Source organism: Gadus macrocephalus, chromosome 5, assembly GCF_031168955.1.
Source record: "Gadus macrocephalus chromosome 5, ASM3116895v1".
Classification (NCBI taxonomy): Eukaryota; Metazoa; Chordata; class Actinopteri; order Gadiformes; family Gadidae; genus Gadus; species Gadus macrocephalus.
Genome location: NC_082386.1, coordinates 6,178,935 through 6,206,434, shown reverse-complemented (window position 1 = coordinate 6,206,434; position 27,500 = coordinate 6,178,935). Strand labels below are relative to the sequence as shown.

Below are 27,500 nucleotides of genomic sequence, written 5' to 3'. Positions count from 1 at the left end.
ACACACACACACACACACACACACACACACACACACACACACACACTTATGTAAATTAGGGGGTTGATCATTTTTGATCAACATATACAATAATTATATCTTAGAATAACATTGAACATTATAAAAATTATAATCTTTAGCCATTTATTTTAATATAGACAAATACAAAAGGCAAATTTGGTTTCTCTTAAATGTGATCAAACCCAATAATATAATAAAACTACAAAGAGGTGTTCCAAGCACAGTGTTCGTTATGAGTAGTGTGGCAGAATACTATAATAATATATGTTGCTTCTCTCTCAGTAGCCAAAACCAAACATCATACACTTTGGAAGTTTAAAGCCAAAATACTGCCAAACCAGAACAATAAAGTGGCACTTTAATTAATAACAATACATATTGTTTTAACTCACGAAAAAAAAAAACTACAAACAATCCATCATCGACAGATCACACAAGCAGTGCATGACAGAACCAAACCATAGCGTAACAAATCCTTTATAAACAAAGGCTAAAAGATGATCAACCAGGCAGCCGGGAAGGGGTTAGAAACAGAGCACATGAGGGAGAGGATGCAGACGGCGATGGGAAGGAGTCGCTGGTCAGTCTGTGGATTTCTTGGTCCTTTGTCGGGTCTTCTTGACCTCCGCTAGGCCTGGGGTCGTCTGCGTGTCCACAGACCTGGTCGTGACTCTCTTTGCTTTGGGAGCTGTGGGGGATATCAGACCACATTTTAATTAGAAAGAGCCCCTAAACCCATGAAGCGAATTGGGTTTATTGTTTTATAAAATCTGAAGAAATACAATTTATTTTAGACCCCCAGATGCACGCATTTTTTTACAAGGATAGGATTATTAAACATGCACTTTTATTCATGATCCAAAGGGTCACGCACATGTTTTTCCCCACAGGAATTCGGACACAAGAATCACAGAAAACGAGTGCATGAAATGTTTTAATTGCACTTAAAATAACTCACTTTTCTTTTTGGGTGTTCGCCGTTTCTTAACAGGGCTGCCTTTGTCTACATCGGACTCTTCCTCTTCAACCATCGGCTTCTTCCTCTTCCCGGCCCTCTTCTGGGAGGGAGACAGCAACACAACGTTAGGGGAGGGTGCACGGCACGAGGACTGGGGTTAGTTGTGGCGTTATCATGGTTAATGAAATTTACTTTCGCTCACTTCCCATGAATATATGACCAGTGTTTCCCCTATATGCACCTAGCAGTGGTGGTACGCCGCTGCTGAAATATGACCGCCGCTGCTGAATTTCTTTTTTTTAACTAGAGAAGAGGAGAGCTTCATATTAACGGAGGAACTTCCGCAGATTCGGAGTTTGCGGTTCAATAGATTATCAGTGAAACATCGTTGCGACACAATTGAGTGTAGTAACCCAGAGAACCAGCTACAATATTGTTTTCATCCAAACGAGCCGTCTTTGGCGAACGGTGAACTGCTTGGCTTCTACGAGCAGTCGGCTTTCCTCCGCGAGCTTAGGGACCGTCTGCAAAGTGCAAAACTGAAAACGACCACAATGGTAAAATTTCAATAGCGTCGCCATTATTGACTCTAGAGCCCCAAAACCTTGCCTTAGCCCACCCTATCGTTTCGTCCTCAAATCTAATATTCTACCGTTTTTTTTTACACAAGCAATGAGAGGATGGATGCTGTGTGCACTAATGAACAGGCTCAAATGGGCTAGTGAAATCGAGCGCAACCTTCCTTCAGGAATCTCTAACGTCGGATTGGTGGGTGGGCGTCTCCTGTTACTCGGCAGCTCGCAGCTCGAGCGCACCTAACATAGTTTCTGCTGTTTTGTCTGTCAAAGAGGCTAGCTAGTCTTTATCAGAAAATCCACGATTTCCAGCTGTGCAAATTTACTGTATGCATGTTGCCAGTAGACACCTCCCGGCAGGGTGCGCTTTGCGAGCACAAAAAAAAAACATTTCCCCTCTGCTGCTACAACTCCATCCTAGGGGAAACACTGATGACTAATAATTTGGCAAAGCTATGTCCGAAAGTAACCGAGACACACAGAAGTCCCTCCCTCTCTCTTTCCCCTCAACCCATGTGACTGAAACGGATATTGATCCCGGCAAAGACCCGCCCTCTCTCTCCCTCTCACCACACTTGAAACAGGCGACCCCTGTTCAGGGAGTACTGTTTTGAGATGAGAACGCCTTGGCCCGGGGTTAGGTGGGTTGGAAATCAGGACCTTGTGTGAATTTAAATATGAATCATACTTACAGTTCGTATTAAACATGGTTATAGCCACAGATTCTTGGTGTACTCTTGTTGGGAAAGCCCAAAATCAAGCAGCATATTCATTGTTGTTCAAATTTGATAGTTTCAAGGGATATGAGCGAACAAATCCTTTTTCTTGGTCCATCTCTGTCGATGTGTCCTCATTATTTTATCGTCCTAGCTAAATAACTGTTTGTTTGTACCGGTCTGTTGACCAAAGACCGTCATAATTATCATACATAAAGCATACAAATGGCAATTGCTTGAACTGCGTTTCATCAAAGGCGATGCAGTCCCTTTGCTTTGTTTTGAGCCTCTTACTGCAGTATCACCAAAGCCACGATGCCCTTTGCCCTCTGACCTCTGCTTGGAGCGCTGCGATTGTGAAGCTTGAACAAACCTACTTATCACTCTGCTGTCAGACTATCCTCCTAGGCCGACCTGGGCAGACCTGTTCACACATTCTGCTGATTGGCCCACGACACAGAACAGTGCCGCTGCTCACATCCCCTCCCTCTCATGGTCTTAAGACGCAATACTGGGAGAGAGGGAGGGGGGGGGGGGGGGGGGGTGTGTGCAAAGATTAAGGATCTGCTTGCATCAAATCAAGACCCCCGTCATCAAAAATAACAGTAATCGGTCAAAGCGCAGAGTTTCGTGAACTGCCTCGGCAAACTGCTTAACTATTTATCTTCCAAAAAAATATACCAAAAAAATAGGAAATGAGCGAGAGCGATCTACCTACAAAAAAAATGGCAAGCACTTAAGGATAGCAATCAAATCCCCCCCCCCCCCCCACCCCAACCCACCAGACCCAACCCTCCCCCCTCCCCACGGTCCCTTAAACCTGAACTATCATTCACCCCTCACGCCCTCCTCATCCTTGCCTTCCATTTTTGACAATTGCTGACTGGCGCCGGCGAGGCGGCGCCGTGCCGAGGTGAACAGATTGGCGGGATAATTACACACAATAAGCGGCGGTGGGGCCAGGTAACCCCTCGGCTGGCACCGCCCGCTCCCCCCGGGGCCCGCGGCCATATGCAGCGCGCCCCGCAGCACCGCTGTGCTGCTTACGCAGGCAAGCACATGCACACACACGGGCACACACAAAAACACACAGGCAGGCACGTGAACACAGGCAGGTGCGCGCGCACATGCACACACACACACACACACACACACACACACACACACAAACACACACACGCACGCGAAGACGCAATGGGAAAGGCTAGCAGGAAGGGGGGGGGGGGTGGGGGTGGTTATGGGAAGGATGAAATAAAGAAAGGAAAAGAAAACGAGAGACGGATTAAGCGTTGATTGTCGCCACGGACCTCTAAGCCCCCGGGGATTAGTGTGTCAGCACATTTGTTGGTCACGTTAGCGGTGATGAACACACAGGTAGTGTGCTTGCAAGTACCAGTGTCAATACATGTACGTTTGCTGGGGGGGGTTATATCATACGATACTATGGGCAACACTGCGTGCATGCCTTTGTGTGTGTGTGTGTGTGTGCGTGGGAGGCTGACCTTGACGGGTGAGGTGCGGGGGGCGTCTCCATTGGCCGCGGCGGTGAACACCAGCTTGCCATCGTCTTTGGCTCCGACGGCCTTGAGGCCGGCCTGCAGGATGTCGCGCAGGACGTCGTACTCCGGTCTGTCCGTGTAGCCCAGGAGCTTGATCTCCTCCAGGAACTTCTCCATCTCATCTGCAGGAGCACAGCGGCAGGAGAGCGGGAGGGAAGGACACGGGGTGAGAGGAGAACGAGGGCCGGCTAGAATAGGTCTGTGTGCAAACAAGCCCGGTGAAAAGATTGGAGGGAACGGGCCTTTAGACCCCGCCCTTGGCTTTCCCCGAGTGAAGTCAATGTCCGTCGTTCAAGCCAACATGGTGTGTATAGTTCCCATAATAGACTAAAGTTGCAGACCCCTGGTTGGAAGTCGTGTGTAAATAGGCCAGAATAACCTCTTGCCTTCTCCATTGTGAGCAATTAGTCAAGAATACAACAACTACTTCTTATCTTCAGAAAAATTTGTGTCCAACCAAATAAAAAGGAAACATTGACAGACACACTTAAACACTCATTATCACAGGTTTATCCTCCCGAGGACCCGGCTGCCTGTCTTATTCGGTTTGCTGTGATTGTCTTTGCCTCTCACGCACACAAATAGTATTAAATGACTGTGGTCCCGAGCATTGGAGCTGAAAAGCAGGAGTGACGACTCTTGCCACTACCAACTACAATCTCCCTCTCTCCCATGTCTCTTTCATGCTCTCTTCGCCGCTCTTGCCAGCCCTGAAGACACATCAATGTTGCCCGAGGGTCAAAGCTCCATTATAAAACAGGAATCAGTATGTCAAGGGTAAAAGAAATGCAGAAAAGCAGACAAAAGCAGGCTAAAAAATAAACCTACCTCTGCTGGCAGGGTCACACTTGTGTGCGTTTACTGTACAAAACTGTTTAAGTATAGATCAACTTCCTAAGACCTTCGGAAATCATTACGCCTGTAACAACAATATAACATTTTATAAGACAATATTGTTTAGCCAAACAATATTTAACTGCTTTTTCTTTAGAAAGACTAATAATGGATTATTACAGTGATGGTGGGTGCTTCAGTGAGTGAGTGAGTGAGTGAGTGAGTGAGTGAGTGAGTGAGTGAGTGAGTTACCTGGCTTGTCTTCGGATGGGAAACATTTGGACATGAAGCCCGGAATGTCTGCTTGACACCTGGGAGAAAAGCAGAGTTTAGGTTTCAGTCGGTCTGAAAAGGGTAGAGGTTCAGTATCTGATTATTAAGTTTTTTTAAAAAAAAATGAAAAATCGTTTTTAACCATAAACATCGTCGCATAATGATACAAAGTTATTGCATGAAAAATATTTTTGCTTGAATCTCTTCTGCAATCAATAAGTGACCCATCTCCGGGGTATATTTGAATCTGTCTGTAGGTCAGGCTCACCAGGGCACTACATTTATTTTTTATTTTTATTTATTTATTATTTATTTCGCCATGTACACAGGTACTAGGAATTCTTTCTCTGCTTTTGACCCATCCGGGTAGCCGGTGAACACATACACACACAGAGGTCCACAGTGGACGACGGCTGTCTGGGTCGAATCCCACTCAGAAAGACGCTCACCTGAGTTTGGCGTCCCTGACGTAGACAGGGTCCTGTAGGTTGTCCTCCCAGGGCAGGCGACCACACAGCCACTGGACCATGCAGTAGGCTAGGATCTCCAGGTCACTCCTCCTGCAAGGCGCTGGTAGACCAAGCAAAACATCTTAGCCAGGCCACTGCAAACGCATGTGCATAAGGGTTTACCAATGAGATGAATGATGCATTGTTATGGCAAACATGATCAAACGAGACCAACAGAAAAACATGCTGGATATATTTTTTGGGGAAGGGGGGGATGGAATCCTGCATTTTAATGATTCCAAACGTGCCATTGTATTTCCTGAAAAAGACCACAACTAATGGAATAATTAGCAGCATACAGAAGGGAAAAGCCAAGGATGCGCTGTCTGATTGACAAACAACAATATTTTTCCCCTCCAATCATGAATACGTCCCTCCATTGAACCATCAAAACAAACATGCACGCCTCTACAGAGTGGAGGCAGTTATTTTCCGAAAAAATAGGGAAATGAAAGAACGGCAATTTCAGACTTGATTCCATCAATCCATTTTTCTGTTCAATCTTCCTTAGGGCAAGTCAGACCAAAGGGATAGTATATGATTACTACAGTTTTTGGACGAAACTTGAAAATTATGCATCGCCACAGTATCAAAAACCTGGACGATGAAACCAAAATAAAAGGCAAAAGTCAACTATTTAAGAAATACAAAGGGGGTTAAAATAAGCAGGCGGAAGGGCATACCGACTCCTTTGTGTGCGTCGATGCTGGTGAACTCGATGGTGCCGTCGTGACACCTCTTGGGGTCTTCCTTGTACTCCTTGAGCACGCCCTCAGGGCTGTACCTATAGGCCAGCCCGTAATCCACCAGGTACACCTGCGCACGCACACACACACACACACAGTTTTAATGAAATAAAACCCAGCATCTTTCAGAGGCAAGCCAGGCCCTTTAAAAGGGGCCAATAACTTCACTAGCTAATGAGTTCCAATTCAAAGATTAAATCATCTTTTAAGCGCCGGACTCTTGTGTTGTAATATGGTGGGAGTCTCGTTTGCGCAATCAAACCCGTATTGCTATTTACAGAAGCTTAGCCACTGTCAACAGCATGCTCACTTAACACATTTGGCTACTGCCTTTGACAGACACAAATGGAAGGAAATGAGAGGAACACAGACCAAAATAAATTACCAATTACTACTAAACATTTCCAACAAGTACTGAAGAAGCTATCAGCCTCCCGTGTTGAAAATCCCACGGGAGCAGATCCGACATGCTAATTGATGTTTAAAAATAGCCTTTTAATAATGCCACCAATGATACATTATTAATCTCAAAATTAAATATTTGCTCCTGCCTCCACCTTGTTTGCTTCGGAGAAAGAAGAAGCTATTTTCTTCTGAAACGTAATAATCCCTGAATTCTAAAAGGGTTGAAAAGATTATAACCTGTGGTACACACAAACGTATACATAAACAGAAATACATGCATCACCCAAACATTTCTCCATAATTAACCTGCACCCCAAGATGTTCCTCAAGGGAACTGTGATGAATCATTAATTCAGTTGCCAATACTTTGTAAAAATAGCCGTTTATGTTCCATAATATATCAATATATATTTATATTAAACAATAATAATCAATAAAATGAATTGATCCATTTACTCCGCCCGCCCTTGAATAACATTGTTTTAATACTGTATATTTATTGTGTCTCCCAATGTCTACATGCTACCAAACATTAATTGATTAATGCTTTTTTAATTCTATATAAAAAGAAAAAAATAAGTTAGGTTATCATTACAGCGAAGAAACTAGTGGGTTACCACAGTGGCTGCTGGTACCGATGAGCACCACAGAAGTTCCATCTCCAAACGAGGAGTACACCAGAATTGGACGTGGTGTAGAGCACCATATGAAGTGCTTTATTTCTGCATCCATACTAAGACACTGGCTGCACTGCAAAGCACAACCAACTGCAGTGCCAGAAAAGCAAAGCACAGCTTTTGGCTTTAAGTCTGTTCCTTCATTGTTGCCGAGCTCTTGCCAATTCCAAAAACTCATAAAATTGTAGTGTAATAGACAACAGCTCATTCTTTGTTCTTAAAATCCAGGTCCATTTCAAATATGATATCATTGATATGAATGTAATATAGTTCTCCTTTACTGTTTTTATGGGTTGGATTTTTTTTTACTATTTTCTCAATTCCGATGAATCAAGATATCTCCTTTGGCTTGAGTGTTCAGAAACCGGGAGGGGGGGGGGGGGGGGGGGTGAGTGGGTGTAGTCGGGAGATCAGATTCCGACGTGGGCCAGGACAGCCTGCATTGTGACCGTGACTGAACACTATATACTGGTTCAGTCCCAGCCCCCCAGCCCAGAAGCCCAGAAGCCCTGGGTTGGGGGGGGGGGGGGGGGTCCGGGTGAAAGCGCCTCACCTGGTGCGGGTCTTGATGGCTGAGAAGCAGGTTGGATGCCTTGATGTCAGCGTGGACGTACTCGTGCTCATGGATGTACTCCAAAATGTCCAGCTAGTTCAAAAGACAGGATAAACAACATTTAGTTTGTCTTATTCAGAGCCATTAGCTTATCATCTTTGCCAAAGGATTACAGTTGAATATTTGCCTGCTGGCTAACACATGTACTGAAATGCTGATTAATCTGCACTGTCCTTTAAATAAATAAATAAAATGAAATGAAATGAAATTAACGACACTCAAAAACTCAAGGCATGCACAGCAAAGCATGCCATGTGGCTGTAATGGCCAAAGAGCGGGGTTAACAAGCTCCGTAAGAACGATCCATACTGACATGGTACATTATGCTGCAGCCGCGCAGGTATAGTGAGGGGGGAAAACGCTTCAGTCAGTATTAAACTTGCACTGTGTAAATCTTTCTCTGCATCAATCACTTCTGTTCAGAATGATTTGAATTTATGTGCAATAGTAAAAACCAGTCGCTGCTTCGAAGCGCTTGGTCATTTAAAAAAGGTAAATGGCCGACTCACGCCACTTCCTCTAATGCAAGAGTCTCGGCGACACGCCTCCCATCAAGCCATGTCCGCCGTGGGCCTCCAGAGAGCAAATTGATTTAAAGTGAATAAAACCCTGGGGTTGATGAAGCCATGGGCGGATGGGTTTTATTCTTTAAAACACTCATAATTTTTAACAATTTGTAGGCGGTGAAAAAGTTAGTGTTTGCATGTATAAATTATGATACCATGAGGGGAATTGCAGTACGAGTAAAAAGATCAAATGAGGACGGCGTACTTACTACTACACAACAAGCTTAGCAATTTAGCTGGTTTATTATGATTGTGATTTATGCAGTGCACACAGCGCTTAATCGCTACTACATACTCCTTAAATCTAACTACAACGAAAAACCGGTTGGCTTTTTGTTTTGTCAATAGAAATGTAAAGGATTATACCAATAATTATAAAAGGATTCAAATGTCTCCAACATTTAAAAGCAGAAGGAAAGAAACATGTGATATATTACATATATAATGTTTTAATCACAAACCAGTCGAAGGCCGAGCTGCAGGACCACTTTTCTGGGGAATTTCTTTCCGCCCTCTTCAAACTTCTTCTGCAGATCCGTGCCGAATCTATCCATCACCATGAACCTATACCTGAAACAGAGGGAACACGGGCAGGGTGAGCTCAAGGATTTATTGAGCCTGGAACATAGAGCTAGTTCATAAGAGGCTAGTTCTGGGGCGGCATGTGGCTCAGGAGGTAGAGCGGGATGGCTGTAACCGGAAGGTTGCTAGTTTGCACCCCGGCTCCTCCTAGCTAGAGTGTCAGGGTGTCCCTGAGCAAGGCACCTCACCCTGACTGCTCCTGATGAGCTGGCTGTCGCCTTGCACGGCTGACACCGCCATGGGTGTGTGAATGTGTGCATTAATGGGTGAATGTCAGTCAATATTGTACATCGCTTTGAGTGGCCACTGGTTAGAATAGCGCTGTATAAATGCTGTTCATTTACCATTCTGCACCAGCCTGTTACTCCTAAATCAACAGCAGGATGTATCTGCAGCCGAGCTGATGGTGATTGAGGGTTTGATCCAGAGATTATACATGGACTTTGGCTTTTGTGACTTACTTTTTCCCTCCTCTTTCATGCAGACCGGAGCCCAAGTACTTCGGGACCCCCAGATACTTCATCTTGTGAGACTTCGTCCAGCTCTGGACTGCATTACCGTGGGGAGATTGAAAAAAAAAAAACACCCATAAGCAAAACAAATCTGTAATAACTGACAATCAATAAGAGTGTGGATAACAATCTATATCGATAAGGAATAACGTGTATACAAATTGTGTTGAGCAGTTGCAATTAGTAAGCATGGCTAAAACTTGTGGTGGCCATCAACAAGTTGGCAGGATGGCAGGAGACATCGAGTGAGGCCGCGGCGCTCTGAGTAACACGTGTTTAATTCCTCTGAGGAGAGGGGGCGGAGGGGGTTGTGGCCCCCGAGCTAATCTGCTGCCGGGACAAATATTTACCAACAACATGAGACGATTCTGACATGAATAAAATATGAGCCTTTGGTTCCCTAGTAATAAAACAGTTAATTGTCAGGGGAGATTGACATTTGGATTGTTATTATATAAAATGCAAAGTTATGGCCTGGGGGCGACTGGAGCAGCCAGCAAGAGCACCCCGCCCCCTCCCCCTCCCTCTCCCCCCTATGTGCGTTGGCCCCCGACGAGGCAGAGCAACGCCATGTTATTGTTTTTTAATTAAGAAAGTTGCCCGTCTGCTTTGTTTGTTTGTCCGGGTGGTTAGAGATGATCATATCTATGTGTACATGAATGGCGAGGTGATGTGCGTGTGATGAGGCTCACTGAGGTCAGACTTGGCCGCTCTCATGTAGAAGTGGAGCTCGGAGAACAGCGGCCCGTTGTCACTCGGCTCCTAAAGTGGAAAAACAAAATATTCCCCGTTGTTGAAATAACTTTACATTAAAGCACTTACATGTTTCCAAAGCTGTCCAGCTTCCAAAGCCCAGTCGTTAATCACAAACAGTCAGGTGATTTGATAAGACCCCAGAATCCTGTCACAGCGTGATCCAGACATCACAAGATTCCCAAATTGGGATGTCATGGCCGTTATTTCTAATACATATTTTTGTTCAGAATCTGTTACAACCTTGCTGTCAATAGACAATAGATCAGGCATTAATGTCCCCTTACTGCTACTGTGAAGAGCACTTACATCATTTCTGAACCCATGTTAACCAATGCAGCGGTCCACACTGACGGTGTGTCAAACGCCGCAAAGCAACCCAGGAGAATAACCCTAGATGCCTGGGGTTAGCTTACGACTGCACCCCGGGATCTCCCCGCCCAAGTCATCGAAACAGCATGAAAATGTGCTGCACAAGTTGCAGAATGATTGCCAGGCACAATCATCTTCCCTCGTGGCAATCCCTACACAGCGTACTCGGCTGTTCTTGGGGTCTCCCACACTACAGGATATCAGGTATCAGAAAGATGTTTAATAATTGTGATTTCAAAATGGTTTGCCACGTTTGGATTTTGGGATGCAAAAAAACTCATCATAAAATACCCCACTACAAAGCCTAATCGAATAAAAAAGGTTTTAAAAAATCTGGGCTATGCTTTCCAGAGTTTTGGGGGGAAATATGGCAATTTACCCTGGCTAAATCAGGCTAATTAGCCTGAAGTGAGTATCAAGCGTGAGACTTACCACTTTGATAACATATTTAGCTTCTGCACCAACAGTATTTGCAGAGTTTTCATTTGCTGGAAAGAATGAGAAAAGCAAACTGTATTATTCCAATGATATTAAGATAACAATCTGCATTGTATGTGTTTGGGATGTATAGAAAGTTCTATATGCTGTTCAAAACAATACGATTGTGTGAGATGTCTATGCCAACTGTTGTTTTACCCAGCTATTTTTAAGGAATACATTTCATATCAACATAAAGAAGGGACCTTATGTATCCTCTTACCCAAATAAATTAGGCCAAAGCCCCCCTGACCAATTGGTGAGCCAAGCTTCCATGATTTCTTTGCATTATCCATCAGTACTTCTCCTGGTGGAAACTCCTCTGCCAGCTTTCGCTTCGCTGGACCTCTTGCTTTCCCTGCCGTTTTGGCTTTAGGCGGCATCTGTAAAACACAAGGGCAACATTTGTTTCAGGTTTACAGACACCCATTGCCATTGTGTGTAGTCATCCCCTTAACGATTAGACACTATCCAAGAGTCTAATGTGTAATGTTGTATGCACAATCTGCGTAAATAGTTTGATAGTTTATTTTAAAATATTTTGATGTCGTAAGTACAACGTCGTATCGAACAATACACTTATAATGAGTGTACCCAGGAGTGAGTAACTCACACGTGTATCTTAGGAAATGTTTGGAGAGCTGCTGCTGAAAGCAACTATGGCATGATGTGTTCATCTGTAAACGTGATCCAGCTACCTCATCATTATGACATTATAACAACAACGTCACTCCCGTTCAGAGACCAGACAGCTCTCAACCAAATCCCAAACACCACAAGTTAGCTTCTCATAGCCACACTAGCTACAACTCCAATTCATTACACTAGCTCTGACCACAAAATCAAACAAGGGTTATATCGCAATGCCAGGGTATGTTCTGACGCCAGGCTCAAGAGACACATTATATTATTACACAGACACATTATTATCAATCCGAACATCATGGATGTGTGGCCGGCCGGCGGTGTTTTGCTAACGTCGCTAACCTGCTAACCACTTTGTTTGCGTTATTTGCTGTCATTTTTAGGAGACTAAGGAAAGTATAAATCGAGCTCAGTCAAAGAGAGGTTTTCGCAAGATCTGGTGGATGTCATACGGCAAGAACATAACAAACCTTCGCGTTGTTTTGTCGGAGTGTCGGGTCCCTCGCGTTTGCTGAAGCACTGTTGACCAAACTTCCCGCAAAACTAGTAATCAGGAAGGAACGTGACCACCCTTCGGCTCTCCGATTGGTCAGGGTGGTGCGACGTCATCGGGACAAAACAGAAAGCAAAACGAGTTATCAAAAGAAACCGGGCAGCCATCCGGCTCTCCCTATCTTGTCCATGCCTTTGGTCAGACGAGCGTGACGGTAGTGTGACGTCATCCGGACAAAGCTGAAAGCGGAACTCTTTTAATTATTTCAAACGTACCGTACTTAACGTTACAGCTTATGTCCTCTTTAAAGTGGCAAGGATAAAAAAAATAAAAATTGCCAAAATGGAGGTCAGATGTTTATGTTTTCATTTAAGAACAGGTTAGCTATCTTAGTTCTTGCACATAAAGATTTGCCTTAACTTATTTACCTTCATGTTGGAGGTACAAAAAAACGGAATTTGACAATGTGAGTCTGGCTGTTGAGTCGATAATAAATATAATAAAATGATATGTTAAATGCAGTTATTGAACAAATTATGTTCATCTGAGCAAGTTGTGGAGCATGGTCCAACATAAAGGTAAATAAATTAAGGCAAATATTTTATGTGCATGCATTAAGCTAGCTAAACTAGCTAATCTGTTCTAAAATATATAATATTATTTTAGGCCTGAATTTATATGACTAGATTACTCTCTGTAATTTAGCCTTTACAATCAAGCCCAAAAATTACCTAATAGCAATCATAAGAACAATAGCGGTGTAAATAAATCAATGAAAGTAAGCCATACATGTTATAGATGTGAAAATGTTATTTTAATGTTGTATTGTTTATTAAACAAAGAAATAATTTAAAACTTTGCCAGGGTATGGCTGCACATACAAAATGTAAATAGGTAGATAAACATATAGTTTTAGCTTGTTCTTAATCTGTCACTTGATAGAAGCATATTGGATTTCAGTTGCAGCGCTGTGCACCCCCTCATGAATAAGATATACTTGCTTTGTTGTCTTGTCTTTCCACAAAGTGTATTCTAACAGAGCCTCAGACTCAAGGCCTTTAGCTTGCCTGCGAGTTGCAGCAGACATTTACCCTGGCCCTCAAGTTATTTTTCAACTTCTCGTACCCATAGTGCCTTGGAATTAGATTGGTGATTGTTAGCATGCCATGTGTGTAATGTGAACTGACCCTGTTGCTTTGAGAAAAACAACTACAGCTGGGCAGTGGAGTTGTAGGAAAAGGATGGCCAGGTGTAGCGAAAAGGAGAAGGATGAGGAGGAGGAGAACTACGATGGGCCAGAAACAAAGAGTAGCAAAGGGGAAAGGCACGTATCTTTCCCGCCGGATGAAGAGATGGTGTCCGGCTTTGCGGAATACACAGACAGACATGGTAGGCATTTTGTTGCTCTTTTTTAATTTATGTTTTTTATTGTCATCTATCATCTATGTCATCTATGTATATGTTCAGTTGAAACCAGTCCCTGCTCCTTTCTGACAAATCAGGTACACACTTCTCGTTATTTGTTGAGGGACTCTGTCTTTCATGTTAATTATGGATGCGTAAATGCAACAGTTCTCAATGGCAGAGAATGGTACGGAGGGAGGGAGCAGAGAGAGAGAACTCTTTTGGGGGGGGTTATTTTCTAAACCATGCTGCGTTCTGCTCTCTCTCTTTGCAACTCAAATCTCCCCTACAGCAGCTTTAAGATGTTTTTGCTTTGCTCGTCTGTTTGATGTACAGGTAGATCAAATATACAAGCAAACTGTGTTGCATAATCATCATCCATTCCAACACAAGTCAAGGATGGAATACGTTTAGAGAAAGAGTTTAAGCATGCATTGTGTAACCTTTTTCTGCAGACAAATACAAATGTTTAGTGTTCTACACTAACAGAGTGGACTGAACTGTGGATGGCTGGGTTTTTATATTTCATACACTTTTGAACAAACATTTGTTTGCAATGAAAAGGTTACATATATGTTTGGACTCATATGTCTGTGACAGGATGGCTGGGTGATGCGGGTTTAACGGTCACATCTTGAATGGGCTGTAGGAATGGAAAACCATCTCTACTAATTGTAATCTTGCAAATTTTACCATTATCCATTTACTATTCATTTCTAGTGTGTGGAATTTAGTGGCTTCTTGCCGTTTTTTGCAGAGGCCACTCTGGGCTACTGTAGAAATATGTCTGTGCATTATGGCGGGCTCCATATAACTATAAGGCGACCTGTTCACTATGAAGATATCAATTAATGTAAACGCAACACTTCTTATTTTCATTGGATTATACACTAATTAAAACATACTTATGAATATTATATTATATTACTGCCTAGTCCTTTCAACTTAATGCCACAACAGTCTACACACTGCACCTCTAACATTAACACCTGAAATAAGATTTCCTCAAATAGAAGAGGATCCCATTGTTAGTACCTGTTATTACATGATGTTTGACGGAAGGAGGAGGGAATATTGTCATCAAAAGACTCTGCATCTCTTGGTTTGTGTAATCTAAGAAGTAAAGACACTTTGTAGAACATTCAAAGATTCAAAAAGAAGTGTTTCTATCTTAAAAAATCTCCCTACTTTTGTATGCTTCTGGAAGCTCACCCCATAAGGCAATGGTTGATAAATAGGGCCGCCTGATTGGCTTATTTATAACGCAGACAGTCATTCATCCAGTCGTCTGCCCTTCCTTACTTCTCATCGACGGCCATCTTCCCTCTTTTCTAGTCTGCACGAGTGCCTACTCAGTCGTACACACACAGACACACACACACACACACACACACACACACACACACACACACAGGCTGCACAGTTTACCGTATGGCACTCTTCGAAGCTCCCCTAAGCGCTTTTTCACTTCAATACGATGCCAGTGGCTCACGGGGACGCGGAGACATTAAGGCAGTAAATGAGTGTATTTTTCCATTTTAGTTGACAGCTGCCTCACCTTGACAGAGGTAAGCCTGGCCTACCGCAGGAGCTGTGACAGACACCAGGTGGAGCCCAGAGTGTGCATTCTGGAGCAGCTCAAGGTAGACTTGTTTGAACTTTTCTTTTTTTTCATTTTTTTAACCATCACATTTGCATACCTCTTTTGAATTATCAATGGCTGTTTGGGAGTTTGAGGGTGATGTGCTATCAGGTGCTTCGTGCTTAGTCCAGGTCAAAGTCTGACTATATTGTTTTTTAACAGGAACAGAATAAGAAAAAACACATTCAATACTATGACTCTTGACACCCATAAACACATCTAGAATAAGTCATATTTAATAGTTTTTTTTACCAAACTGCTCAGCTTAGGTCATCAGGTCTTGATATATGTAAACATCTCAGAATGAACACCTTATGCTCATTAAACCATTGTATGGCAAATTGAACCAGATTGTGTCAAGGTGAATCTTGGCATCAACGTTGTTGTACGCATGTTGTTGATAGTGTGACCTAAACACCAAAAAGCCTTTTAGTGTTGAGTTGCTGTTCATTATATTGCACTTTGGTGGAGCGTCAAGCTGATCACAATTTGAAACTGCTCAAAACATCCCATCAGGTTCTTCATGTGGTTAGTCTAATGGTCTTTATCCTCACGCAAAACACTTTCAATTCACATTTTATTTGTATCTCATCTGGTCCAGATTGTGGGCCTGTGGGCGAATGTAATTTCTCAAATGTGTTGTGATATTACTCTGAGGTTTGATGATAGGCTGAGTAAACATGCACTCTTAGATAGGTTCTGGGAGGCAACTACTATAGGTTTATAACTTCACTAAAGATGATGATAATTTCTTAAGAATTGCTAATTGTCAGTTATACACTGCATACACATAATATAAATCCCAATAAATAAAAGTCCCATGTACTCCCAACTCAATTATGCCCATTATACCCAGTAGTACAAATACCTATATCTTATGTGGTTGACTTCAGGATTCAGTGTATATCTAACCTGTTTAATCTGACAGTAGAACGTAGACAGCTATGGATAAAGCCTCAGACCCCAGCCCCCATCGTGAAAAATGGAGAAATGTTCAGACTATTGGTCTTAAAACAATTGTATCGAACGCTTGAGTGTCGGTTGTGCAGCGTCAGCGGGCGTGCTCATAAAGTGACTCTCTAGCGTCGATAGAAACGCCCGTGCAAAGACAACAAAGACAACAAAGACAACAATAAATGAAATATGCTACCGCCCTACACGTTAACACCCTCTCAAGTGCACATACGCACACACACATGGCACCTTGAAAAAATTAAAAAGCATACTTAATGAGGGTAAAGCGGCGAACAATAAATCACACTGAATTCATTCCACGGCAACAGAGAAATAAATATTAACTGGAATGGTTTCACTTTGAAAACCTCCCTGACTCTCCAGTGATGACACAGTCAGGGTGTGACAGACACATATCCTTCATCGTGATGTGCCTCACACTCACACACATGCGTTGTGTGTGTGCCGAACATGCACACGCACGCATGCACACACACACACACACACACACACACACTCACACGCACAGTTTCGTGAAAAAGCCAAAAGAATGTCTTACACATGTGCACGCACACACACACGGACACACACATCACAGTCAGTATGTGCATGTGCATATTAAAATCTTTGGGCAATTTAAATCATTTCATTCAATCAGCATCAATCAGGCTTAGGCATCTCTCGCCCAAACAGGGAGAGGGAGGGGGGCTGAGAGGGTTGTTGACTGCGATGGGTTTAAGTCAATGGGTTTGCAAATAATAGTACAGCTGTAAATGAAAACAAATACAAAGTTGTGTGTGTGTGGGGGGGGGGGGGGGGGGGGGGCGCAGTACACAGACTTACACACACAGAGAATATAACATATTTTGCTGTTTATAGTTTACATAGGCTAAACCCAGGACGCGCTGAGAGACACACACACACATCAAACGCACACTCGGACGCTTAAAGGATAAAACGCTTGTGCACATAAACTCCTTCACTCTCCCTCTCTTCCTCTCCCTCTCTTTTTCCCCTCGCTCCACCCCTCAGACATAAACACACACACGCACGCTAACACACGTACAAACACGTACTCACACCCCCCACAGCATGCTTGCACTTGAAACCCATACTGCACCATTTATAATTCATTTTATGTACTTACCGACTTTACTTGGACCGGCCATGTTAAAGAACAACCCTTTTTTTCGAGGCCCCCCTCCTCTCTGCATACATTTTGGCAGAGATCAAGGGGAATTATTTGTGTGGAAATTAGAGAGTTAGCAGTGCTTACATTAACTATAGTGCCGGCGTATTATCTCCGAGGTGCTAATGAACCCAATTGCATTTGAAAACGAATGTAGGTGGTCCTCCTGAAAGATTAAAACATGTACGGTTAAACAGTAGCTAAGAGGGCTGATATTAAGAGCTTCAAAAAGAAGCCTGCATGCAAATTAATCTATAATAAGTCTGTGCACAAGAAGAAAAAAAGCGTAAGGGCATATTTATTAAATTAGGTATTTCCAGGCAAAGGCAATTCTCCCAGAGGCCGACCACTCAATACTATTTAAAGCGTTGGAGTTAGTTAAATATACTAATAACAATGATAATTATTATTATAATGATTATTATTATTATTAATATCGGACCCATGGGGCTTTGAAAACGTGTCTCATAAAAGTGCTCTGCTTTTTGGTGACATCTTCATAGGCGGGGTGAGCAGTGTTGTTCTGTGGAGTATGCGGGGGGGGGGGGGGGGGGGGTCTTGAAGCTCATCCACTGTACAGATGTCTGAAGTCTGTGTCTCTGAACCATGTTTTCGTGATCAAATTTAAGCTGCGATTAGGATTAAGGGGCACGCTGGCGCCCAGGTTCCCCGCGGCGGCGGTGGGAGCCCGTACGGCCCCGCTATCTGCCACCGCTCCACCGCTCAGTGCGTGACCAAAGCACGGCGGGCCTCCACAATGTATTTCTTATTTAAGACCCCATCGTCTGAGTGACGATCGGGTATGAATCGCTTCTTAAATAGATCAATAGATTGATAATTAGATCGAATGCTACTTGATATGAACCAATTATGTTAAACTGTGTGTATGTATCGCAATGTTTTAGGAAATAGACATCCCTAAGGGGAACACAACTGGGATTGTTGAGTTGCCCTGTATGTCTGAAATTATTTAAAAGAAGTCAAGCTGTAGCTGCAACGACGATTGTTTGCATTAACTGGTGCCTGTATTCAATTATAGTACAGTAGTTAGGGGATTGTTTGCCTCGCAAGTTTGACCTTAGAGTGGACTGTGGAGAAATCAATTACTGAGCTGTCTTTCAGAATTTTCTAGTTTAAAAAATGTATCTGTAAAAAAATGCCCCCAACATGACAACCCTATGCTCTTAAATTCAAAGAGACCCAATTCCTATTCTAGTAAATCATATTGTGGGGCTGTAAATCCCTTGGCGGGGAGGGGAGGAAAAAAAGAAATAACTCCAGAAATTGGAAAAGACAAGAGAAAATCTGTTTTTGTAGACCACCGCTGCTTGCAGAGCCCCTTTGATTAGCAGTAATGTTGCACGGCTGAAGCCTGCTGACGCCACAGTGACAAACCCCATCCCTGACTACCAGCTCCTCACACACACACACACACACACACACACACACACACACACACACACACACACACACACACACACACACACACACACACACATACACACACAGCGACACACCAACACAAGCATACATACACACACACACACACATACACACACACACACACACATACGCACGCACGCCCACACACACACATATACACAGAGGCCCACACACACAGAAACACGCACACACACACCCTAAGATTGGCTCGCATCTCGCCTTGCCTGTGTAATTTTAAAGGAACTTTTTTTCCCTTCCTTCTTCTTTCTTTCAAATTAAATACATGCTGATTGTTATTGCCGCGCCGCATGTGTCTCGGAGAAGTCGTCAGCGAGGTAAATGTCACTAAGTAAGTGGCACACTATTTGCCTCTGCTGGTTATTAGCCAGTTCCGCATACAAAATAAAAAGTGCCAGGAGGAGAGTGTCGGCAGAGGAGGGGACGGAGGCGGAGTGCGCCAGAGTGGTTTCCCGCGCGCCGGCTGAATGCCGAGCTTATCAGAACACAGCAGGGGGGACCGGACATATGTCGCTCCTCTCATTACAGGCCGAGGCAGCGAGAACAGGGGTGGTTAGTGGCGCATTTTGAAACGGCGTTAATATATACGCCGAGGCAACCGCTTCGATCACGCTCAGGGGAAGAGAGAGGAAGGGAGGGAGGGAGGGAGGGAGGTTCTGAAGGCGTCGTTAGCCGGGATGAGGATCACCGCAGGGACCCGGTGTACCCGCTCCCCACACTCACCGGCGCCATTTTAGTCAAGCTCTGGCAAGCATTGTGTCATCAACACGACAACACATGCTCCATGCAGGCGACAGAGACAAGGGTGAGGCGGAGAGTTTGAGAACAGGAGCCCCTTGCTCTTCAACGTCGATTATTTAGCTTTCTCACAAAGCATGTAAAAAAACTAAAATTAGGAGGAAGGCCTCTGTTTTGTCCTGCTTTAGTTTTCACAAACTAGTGGTGAGCTGAACAGCTGTACTCATAGTGCACTTAAAGTGGACAATTAGGGTGAATTGAATTTGCACAGTTGGGTGGTTGTACAAGAAGCCTGTAATGGCTTTTGCAGAGTAAGCTCAGAATATAAGTATTCTAATGTATGAGTAATACAGCCTCGGTAGCAGTAAGATGATACTGTACAATAGTGGGTAAAATTTGGCTGAAAGATGTTTTTTTGGCAACACAAAATGGAAGCGTCTGACAGCAAGAAATCTGTTTCATTGCGGCAAACTGACATTTAGAAATGTACAAGATATTTGATATAGTTATGTCAGGAAAAACATGATATTTTATTTATTGTGTCGCCATGTACAAACAAACAGAATGACAGTTGGAAATATTGTCAGTCAATTAAAATTAAAGTTTCTTATTTTGTCCCAGCTTTTTGTAGGGACTGCCGCTTTAATTGCTAATTGTTAACAGGGAACAAATATATTTGCATATTAATTAGCTCCCAATTTACATTTTTAATTTGCCTTCAAAGGGTGTGAGATAAAAAGGTTGTGTTATTTTAAATAATTTATCCTTTCATTGCGTAAAAGATGCTGAAAGGAAAAATGCGAGTGCTAAGAGCTTTATCTGTTGCAGATGTATAAAAAATAAATATATATATATATATATATATATATATATATATATATATATATATATATATATATTCTATATGTGTGTGGAGTATTTCCTACAATTAATTTAATGGGCTGGGAAAAGGAAAAGCCTCACTTTTTAATACAAAGCCACCCAGAGCGGCAGTGTGAGGGAGGTTCTGGAACCCTGGACGGCTGAGGAGGGGAACACACCAGAGAGGACTTCTGTAGAAGTCAAGTTTAAAACCACATCCTCCGCCTCCCTTTTTATTCCCTCTCTTTATGCTGGTTGAGAGAGAGAGAGAGAGAGAGAGAGAGAGAGAGAGAGAGAGAGAGGGGGAGAGCGGGAGAGAGAGGGGGAGAGCGGGAGAGCGGGAGAGAGAGAGAGAGAGAGAGAGAGAGAGAGAGCATAGCCTTTTTCTTTGGTTACATTTTGTACTCCCCCCTCTCCCTCCTGACACATCAATAGATGCAGCGCTCGGGCTCCTTCGTCTGTCGTCTTCTACGTGAGGCTGCGCCGTGCGTCTCTCACCCCCCCCCCACCTGCACGTCAGTAAGCAGGCGGAGAGAGGGGGCACAAAATTCGCAAGTTCGGAAATTCATTAGGATGAAAAACAGCCGCAATTCTGTGTTTTTACGCAGTGAGGGAGAAGTGCTTCTTTCTGTGTGTGTGTGTGTGTGCGAGTTTGTGTTTCTGTGTACTGACGTTTGTCTCCTATCTCTATTTCCTTTGGTGTGTGTACATGTCCCTCCCATCTTTTCATGATTGTGTGTGTAAGTGTGTGGAGTTTGTCTCTTTGTCTCTATCTTTGTCTCTTTCTTTTGGAGTGTGTGTCCCCCGTTGTTTCATGTGTGTGTATGTGAGCATGCATGCATACTTGTGAAGCAGTGTGTCTAAGCCTCATTTGTGCTATCCCTCTGTATGTTGGCCCATTACAGAATGTGTGTGTGTGTGTGTGTGTGTGTGTGTGTGTGTGTGTGTGTGTGTGTGTGTGTGTGTGTGTGTGTGTGTGTGTGTGTGTGTGTGTGTGTGTGTGTGTGTTGGGGGGGGGGGGGGGGGTGTGTGTGTGTGTGTGTGCATATGTGCCTGCGTGTATGTGTGTGTGCGCCAGTTGACATGTATCTGAGGAAACGACTCTGCATATGTGTTCGTGCACCTGAGTGCAAACATATTGATTGTACAAACTGAACACTATTCATCAGAAGGTAAACAACCAAGCACAAAGAAAGCACAGTCGTCTTAAGGCTATCATTTTGTCATCCTGAGTTTTGGCATTTTCTACTATATTCTGTATAATTACTGTGATGCATTGCCCTTGAGGTGCATTGTGTACACCTACATGGTTGGATACGTCTCAACTCAAACATTTGTTTGAGTTCAATGTGAGCGTGTGCTTGCGTGTATACATTGCGATTGTTCTCTGTGTGTGTGTGTGTGTGTGTGTGTGTGTGTGTGTGTGTGCGTTCCAATTACACACAAAGCAGCCTCTTGTATACATAAACAGTGCAATTTACTTCCCATTGATCTCTCTCTCTAATTCCTTCAACCGGAAGAATATAAAACATTCATGTGTGATGTCCTTTTGTGTCCTCTCCTCCTGTTCCACCCTCTCTCTTCTTGACTTCCTTTGCTCTCCGAGGCCCGAGAGAAGGAGAGTGCTCTCTTCGCAAAGTTCCTTTGAAGACAATGAAAACCCACCGAGTGGCGAGATGCAGGCGGAGCTCATGTGGAAAAGACAACTTGCAACGGTGCAACGTCTACAGGGACGCACCGATGAGCATTTGCCGCCACGGACCCCCACTCTCGCCGTTCCTCGTTTCATCTCAGACACGCCTGTTTTCATTTCTTGTTTGTGGTCTGTCGTCGGGCTTGTTAGGGGGTGCCGCCGCCCCCCCTTCCCTTGTTCTCCGGTCCTTCCCACCGTTCTAATCGTAAGCGGAGTGTTAAGGACAACAGCGCCGACACCAACAAACGACAAGGCGGCCACTCACTCAGTGGTTTATTTATTGATTGTTTTGTTTTTTTGGTCGCCACCATCCGTGCAGTCGTGCCTCTGCCGGTGATGGATGCCGTCAAATTAGATGTATGTGGAACGTCGGCTCTGGCAAATGAGCACATCAACTGATGACCAGCTGTTTCTAATTATTATACACTGGTTAATTAGGACACGGTGTCACCAGCGACGGAGGCGGTAAACTGTGTGAAATTCATAATTCATGCTTGCAGCTAGCCCCCCCACCACCACCACCACCACCACCACCACCACCACCACCAGAACAACCCCTACCCCTCGCACCATCAAACATGCTGAGATGACTGGTGTGGTGGGGGGGAGGGGGGCAGTGAGGGGGGGGTGTAAGAAAGGCTAGGTAAAGTAAGAAAATAAAAAATAAATGGCTGTAGTGGATGTGTCAAAGTCGTGTGTGCACGCATGTGTACGGCTGTTGTTGTCAATCTCTCACACCTCCTGTGTCCCCCACCCCACCTCCTCCTCTCTCTCTCTGTTTGCCGTCTTCATTCCGTCTCTCTTGTCGTTCTCTCTCTCTTTCAATCCGTCAGACGGGGACTTGTGTACGGGGAAGGATGAAACGTCTGGATCTGGGAGGTAAGCGCAAGAAGGGCAGCCGTCTTCAACGCACGCACGCACACAAACATACACAAACACACACATACTTTATACCTTAATTGTTTGATGGAGAAGACTAAGAGGATAAATTAAAACAATGATGCATGGTTCAAAATGTGCTCCGAACGTTACCTACATTGAACTAACTAATAATGCCTTAATGTCCCCAAAAACCTAAATGGAACTTGTAGCACACGCACAAACACACCCACACACACACACGCTAACACACACACAAGTTGTGTGATTGTTAAGATTGATGGGGGGATGGGGGTGGGAGGGTCTGTTCTCCCCCCCACCCCATCGTCGTTCCCACATTGTCACGCGCTGATGACATCTGACTGGGGGTGAAGCGCTGCCCTCATTATCTTGCCAGCACAGAGCGGATTATCAAAATGGGATTTTACATCACACACCCCACTCCAACCCTACAGTTAAGTGATTATTGTTATGGTAGAAGAAGAAGAAAAAGGAAGCTTAGGGAGGTTTCTTTTTTTTCAAATCATGCAGAAATCTTTTTTTGCAAATAATTATGCTAATGACATATTACATTAATAAATTATCGGCAAACACACTCCCGACACACACACACACACACACACCGCTTACATCTCTTGTGGTCCTGGGAGCGATACAGATTCCTTTGCCCTTCTTGTCCAAGAAGATACAATTTCACCCACGGAGGCAGAAGCTTGCTGTTGGAGAGAGAGAGACAGAGAGACAAAGGGTGTGCACAGCGATCATCAAAGATGCTTGACGCCCAAATGTGCTTTGTTTCTAAAAGTAATCTGGAATTAAATGATCTGACACTCTTTGATATCTAGGCTTGACTCTGCGTGCAGATCCTTGGTTCGCATCATCATTCATCTCAACATGTTGTGCTGGGACCGCCACCACTGTCTTTGCGAACAGGAGAGGCAAAATCCCCCCCCCCCCCCTCAAAAACAAAGATATTGAAATAGATCTGTGTCTCCCATCAATCGTTTCTACTGTGGCCTCCCACCGCCATTTCTTAATGACGACGAGAAAGGCTCTACTCTCAACAGACACTAATGAAAACAGAGCATTAGTCACAGGTCTTACGACTTTTAATTGTTTTATTGTTTTTTAAGGGCAGATAATGCATCATGCTAAAATAAAACAGTTTCCGACGTTGCATGCCATCGGACCCTGTGTATGCCTTTCACAAATCCTGGAAGAAAATCACAGGATTAAAAGATTATACTTGCAGTTGTATTAAATAAATGAAGACATTCTCAAGTTGTTTGGGGCAACAAATCAATCACATCAGGTTAAAAGAGGAAGACCTGTTGGATGTTATTTAAGTACTTCCGATGACATCTTAGATTGTGCTTTAAGTTCCCAGAAACATGCAACTTTTTGCCCTAGAATATTTTGTCTAAAAAACACATTTAATAAGAAGTGATGAGAAAGTGTTTGAGGCCATGCCATTTTACCTGTTAGCAACCCCCTCTCTCTCACACACACACACACACACACACCCACACCCCTCTGCTCCAAATTATCTTGTGTTTGATTGCTTTCCTCTATCAAGGTGAGCGATTAGACCTGGGTTCCTGCGAGGCACTGGAAGTCGTTCTTAAATCGCTATGCTTTGATTTCATCAATCTCCGCGCGGCCCGACTAGAGGAAAATGTGAGTTTTATGAGCCCCCAAACTTTTTTCCCCCCTCACTCACTCTCTCTCTTTTCTCAATCTTCCGCTGCGACTCCAACGCAGTTTCATATTCAGTCGCCTTCTCTTCCCCACCACCTCACCTTCTTATCAGATTACGAAGCCCTCCCCCCACCCCCCATCTCTCCCTGCCTCTTCCAAAAAGAACTTCATAACATCTCTGTCAAATTTAAGGCCCCTTTGATTTTCTTTCATTTGTGTGTGTGTGTGTGGTTTGTGTGGGTCTGTGTGTATATATATTTTTTCCTTCCCTGTTCCTCTCGCAGGGAGCGTCATCCTTGTTGGATATGATTTCATACTATGAATCCACGGCGTACCTTGACCTGTCTGACAACACCCATGTGGGGACGTCCGCCTGGAGGGCCCTCGCTCATTTGATAAAGCAGGTGGGAGAGCTGGGGGTTCTTCATCTTCTTCGTCTTCTACTTCTCTGGTGGACTTTCAATAACTTGAGTTTTCCTCTTCTCCACGGGGCGGGTTTACATTAAAGAAAGTGAGTTTGCCGTGGCGCAACATGAATTTAAAATAAAGGTGGCTTGTGAGATATATATACTATATCTATACTACACTCAAACAGCGAGTGTTTATGTGTATGTGTGTATGTGTGTTCCTCTTGAGTTTTCCCTGCTTTCCTGCCATTTTCCATGGAAATTTCAGCGAAAGTATTTGTGGATCACTGCACAAACATCTTTATGTATATGCAAGCATCCACACACACCACATACACATATATCAGTGCATACTTCATTAAGAAGATGTCATTAGCTGGAATTAACTGATTAGCCATGAGATGGCATGAGAAATTATGGCTTGGATTTTCCCAAAAGTCATCACTGGTGACTGACTTCCCTAGACACCTTTCCAGACTGAAGTGAGTCTGAAAATTAATATAAAATATAAAAAATAACCACTTTTACTTTTCTTTCACTGGGTACGTTCATCTCTCCGACAGGTGGTGTCTTCAAAATCAAGTGACCCCCGTTTTCACAGGGTCAGTTTTATGTGATACAGATTCTAAACATCAACCTTGTCCGTATCTTAAAATGTATTTGAATGCACAAGTAAAGGCAAGGCAGACTCAAAGTGCTTCACATATAAAAATTGTCATACAATAAAATAAAATAATAGATAAGTAAAATAAAACATATGCAAAGAAATTAGTAAAATAGAAAGTTAAAAAGGCATTTTAGTATTAAAATAGAAAATAAAGGCAAAGTTAAAAAAGCTTTTTAGAAAGTGCAATGTATTTAAGATTTAGCAGAAAGCTAAAGCAAACATAAAAGTCTTCAGTCTTGTTTTAAAGGTGCTCAGAGTTGGGGCAAATCTTAAATCCTCAGGGAGTTTATTCCAGCTATTTGTTGCATAGTAACTAAATCCTGCTTTCCCATGTTTCGTGTTTACTCTGGGGATAATTAACAGATTGGTCTCAGAGGATCTTAGTGGTCTAGAAGGCTTATGTAGTGGAAGCATATCAGTTAAATATTTTTGGCCTAAACCATGTAGGGATTTATAGGTTAGCAACATGATTTTAAAATCAATTCTCTGACCTACAGGAAGCCAATGTAACGATTTAAGAATTGGTGTAATATGTTCACATTTTTTGGTCTTTGTTAGAACTCCAGCAGCAGCATTCTGAACAAGCTGAAGCTTCCTCAGAGTTTGTTTTGGGAGACCTGTAAGGAGACCATTGCAGTTATCAAGCTTACTAGTGATAAAGGCATGTACAAGTTTTTGTAAGTCTTCGGTGGACATGAGCCCTCTCAGTCTTGCTACATTTTTAAGGTGATAATATGCAGATTTTGTACCTGATTTGATGTGACTGTCGAAATGTAGATCTGAATCCATGATAACCCCTAGATTTCTGGCTTTGATTGAGGTTTTCAGGGACAGAGAGTGAAGGTGTTGGGTTACTTTAAGCCAGGGGTCACAACACAGTGCCCGCGGGCACCAGGGCACCCGCAAGGACCATATGAGGCGCCCAGAGGCCTGTTCTAAACATAGCACAACTCATTCTAGAACAACTCGTTCCCACCTTTTTTAAGTCATTGTTGATACTTATTGTGAGAAATCATTAACATGATCAGTGTCTTCACATAGATGACAGGGCTCTAGAGTGTCACGCATTCGGCGTGAGACACACTCAATTCAACCCATGCACACGCTCACACGCCACACACAATTTCTCACTTAGAGAAATTACCAGGATAGCGGCCACCAACTTGCGCCGCTATTTAACAGTGGAACAGGTAGGAATCAAATGGGTTCCCCGTACGTAGGGTGACCAGACGTCCTCTTTTGCCCAGACATGCCCTCTTTTTGCGACACTTTAAAAAAAAAAAGTGTCCGGGCGGAATTTCAAAATCGTCCAGGATGTTATCAAAGCCTCATACATGTTCACATTGAATTTGCGTTGCGTTCCTCTGGGTCGGTCACAAACTAGTTAGGCTACGCCCTCCCCTACTCAGTTCTGTTTGCTTTGCATTGGTGGAAATGAGTAGGGGGAGTGGTTAAGTAGAGCCTTCAGACTGAACGGTTTGATTTTAGGGTTACCGTCATGTTTTGTATTTATCTTTTTACCATTATTGTTTTATAGGGACAAACTTTAACAAATTTCTCATACAGGGGATTGATAAAGTTCTATCTATTGATCAGAAAGAAACACTTGGTCATACTTTAC

The 27,500-nt window shown here is 43.5% G+C and overlaps 2 protein-coding genes across 3 annotated transcripts in view; one reads left to right on the top strand and one right to left on the bottom strand.

Moving 5' to 3' along the window:
• Positions 1-127: 127 nt before the first annotated feature.
• vrk1 (VRK serine/threonine kinase 1) lies at positions 128-12,564 on the bottom strand. Of its 2 annotated transcripts, none has more exons than XM_060051859.1 (13): positions 12,264-12,564; positions 11,372-11,531; positions 11,104-11,159; positions 10,239-10,308; positions 9,496-9,583; positions 8,914-9,022; positions 7,827-7,919; positions 6,129-6,261; positions 5,386-5,506; positions 4,916-4,974; positions 3,773-3,951; positions 980-1,079; positions 128-709 (listed from the first exon to the last, which is right to left on the bottom strand). In XM_060051859.1, exons 2-13 carry the CDS (start codon positions 11,529-11,531, stop codon positions 603-605), a joined length of 1,275 nt encoding a protein of 424 aa, XP_059907842.1. In that variant the 5' UTR covers positions 12,264-12,564; the 3' UTR covers positions 128-602. The 2 variants fall into 2 exon arrangements, with proteins under 2 accessions (XP_059907842.1, XP_059907843.1); XM_060051860.1 differs by having other exon boundaries at positions 980-1,076; positions 12,264-12,425.
• si:dkey-288a3.2 (protein phosphatase 1 regulatory subunit 37) overlaps positions 12,529-27,500 on the top strand; it is a 57,774-nt gene continuing 42,802 nt past the window's right edge. Inside the window, exons 1-5 of the mRNA XM_060051858.1 lie at positions 12,529-13,675; positions 15,233-15,333; positions 23,062-23,107; positions 24,684-24,784; positions 25,090-25,209. Of these exons, the coding sequence (XP_059907841.1) occupies positions 13,528-13,675; positions 15,233-15,333; positions 23,062-23,107; positions 24,684-24,784; positions 25,090-25,209 (516 nt within the window). The 5' untranslated portion in view covers positions 12,529-13,527. The remainder of the gene's footprint in view (positions 13,676-15,232; positions 15,334-23,061; positions 23,108-24,683; positions 24,785-25,089; positions 25,210-27,500) is intronic.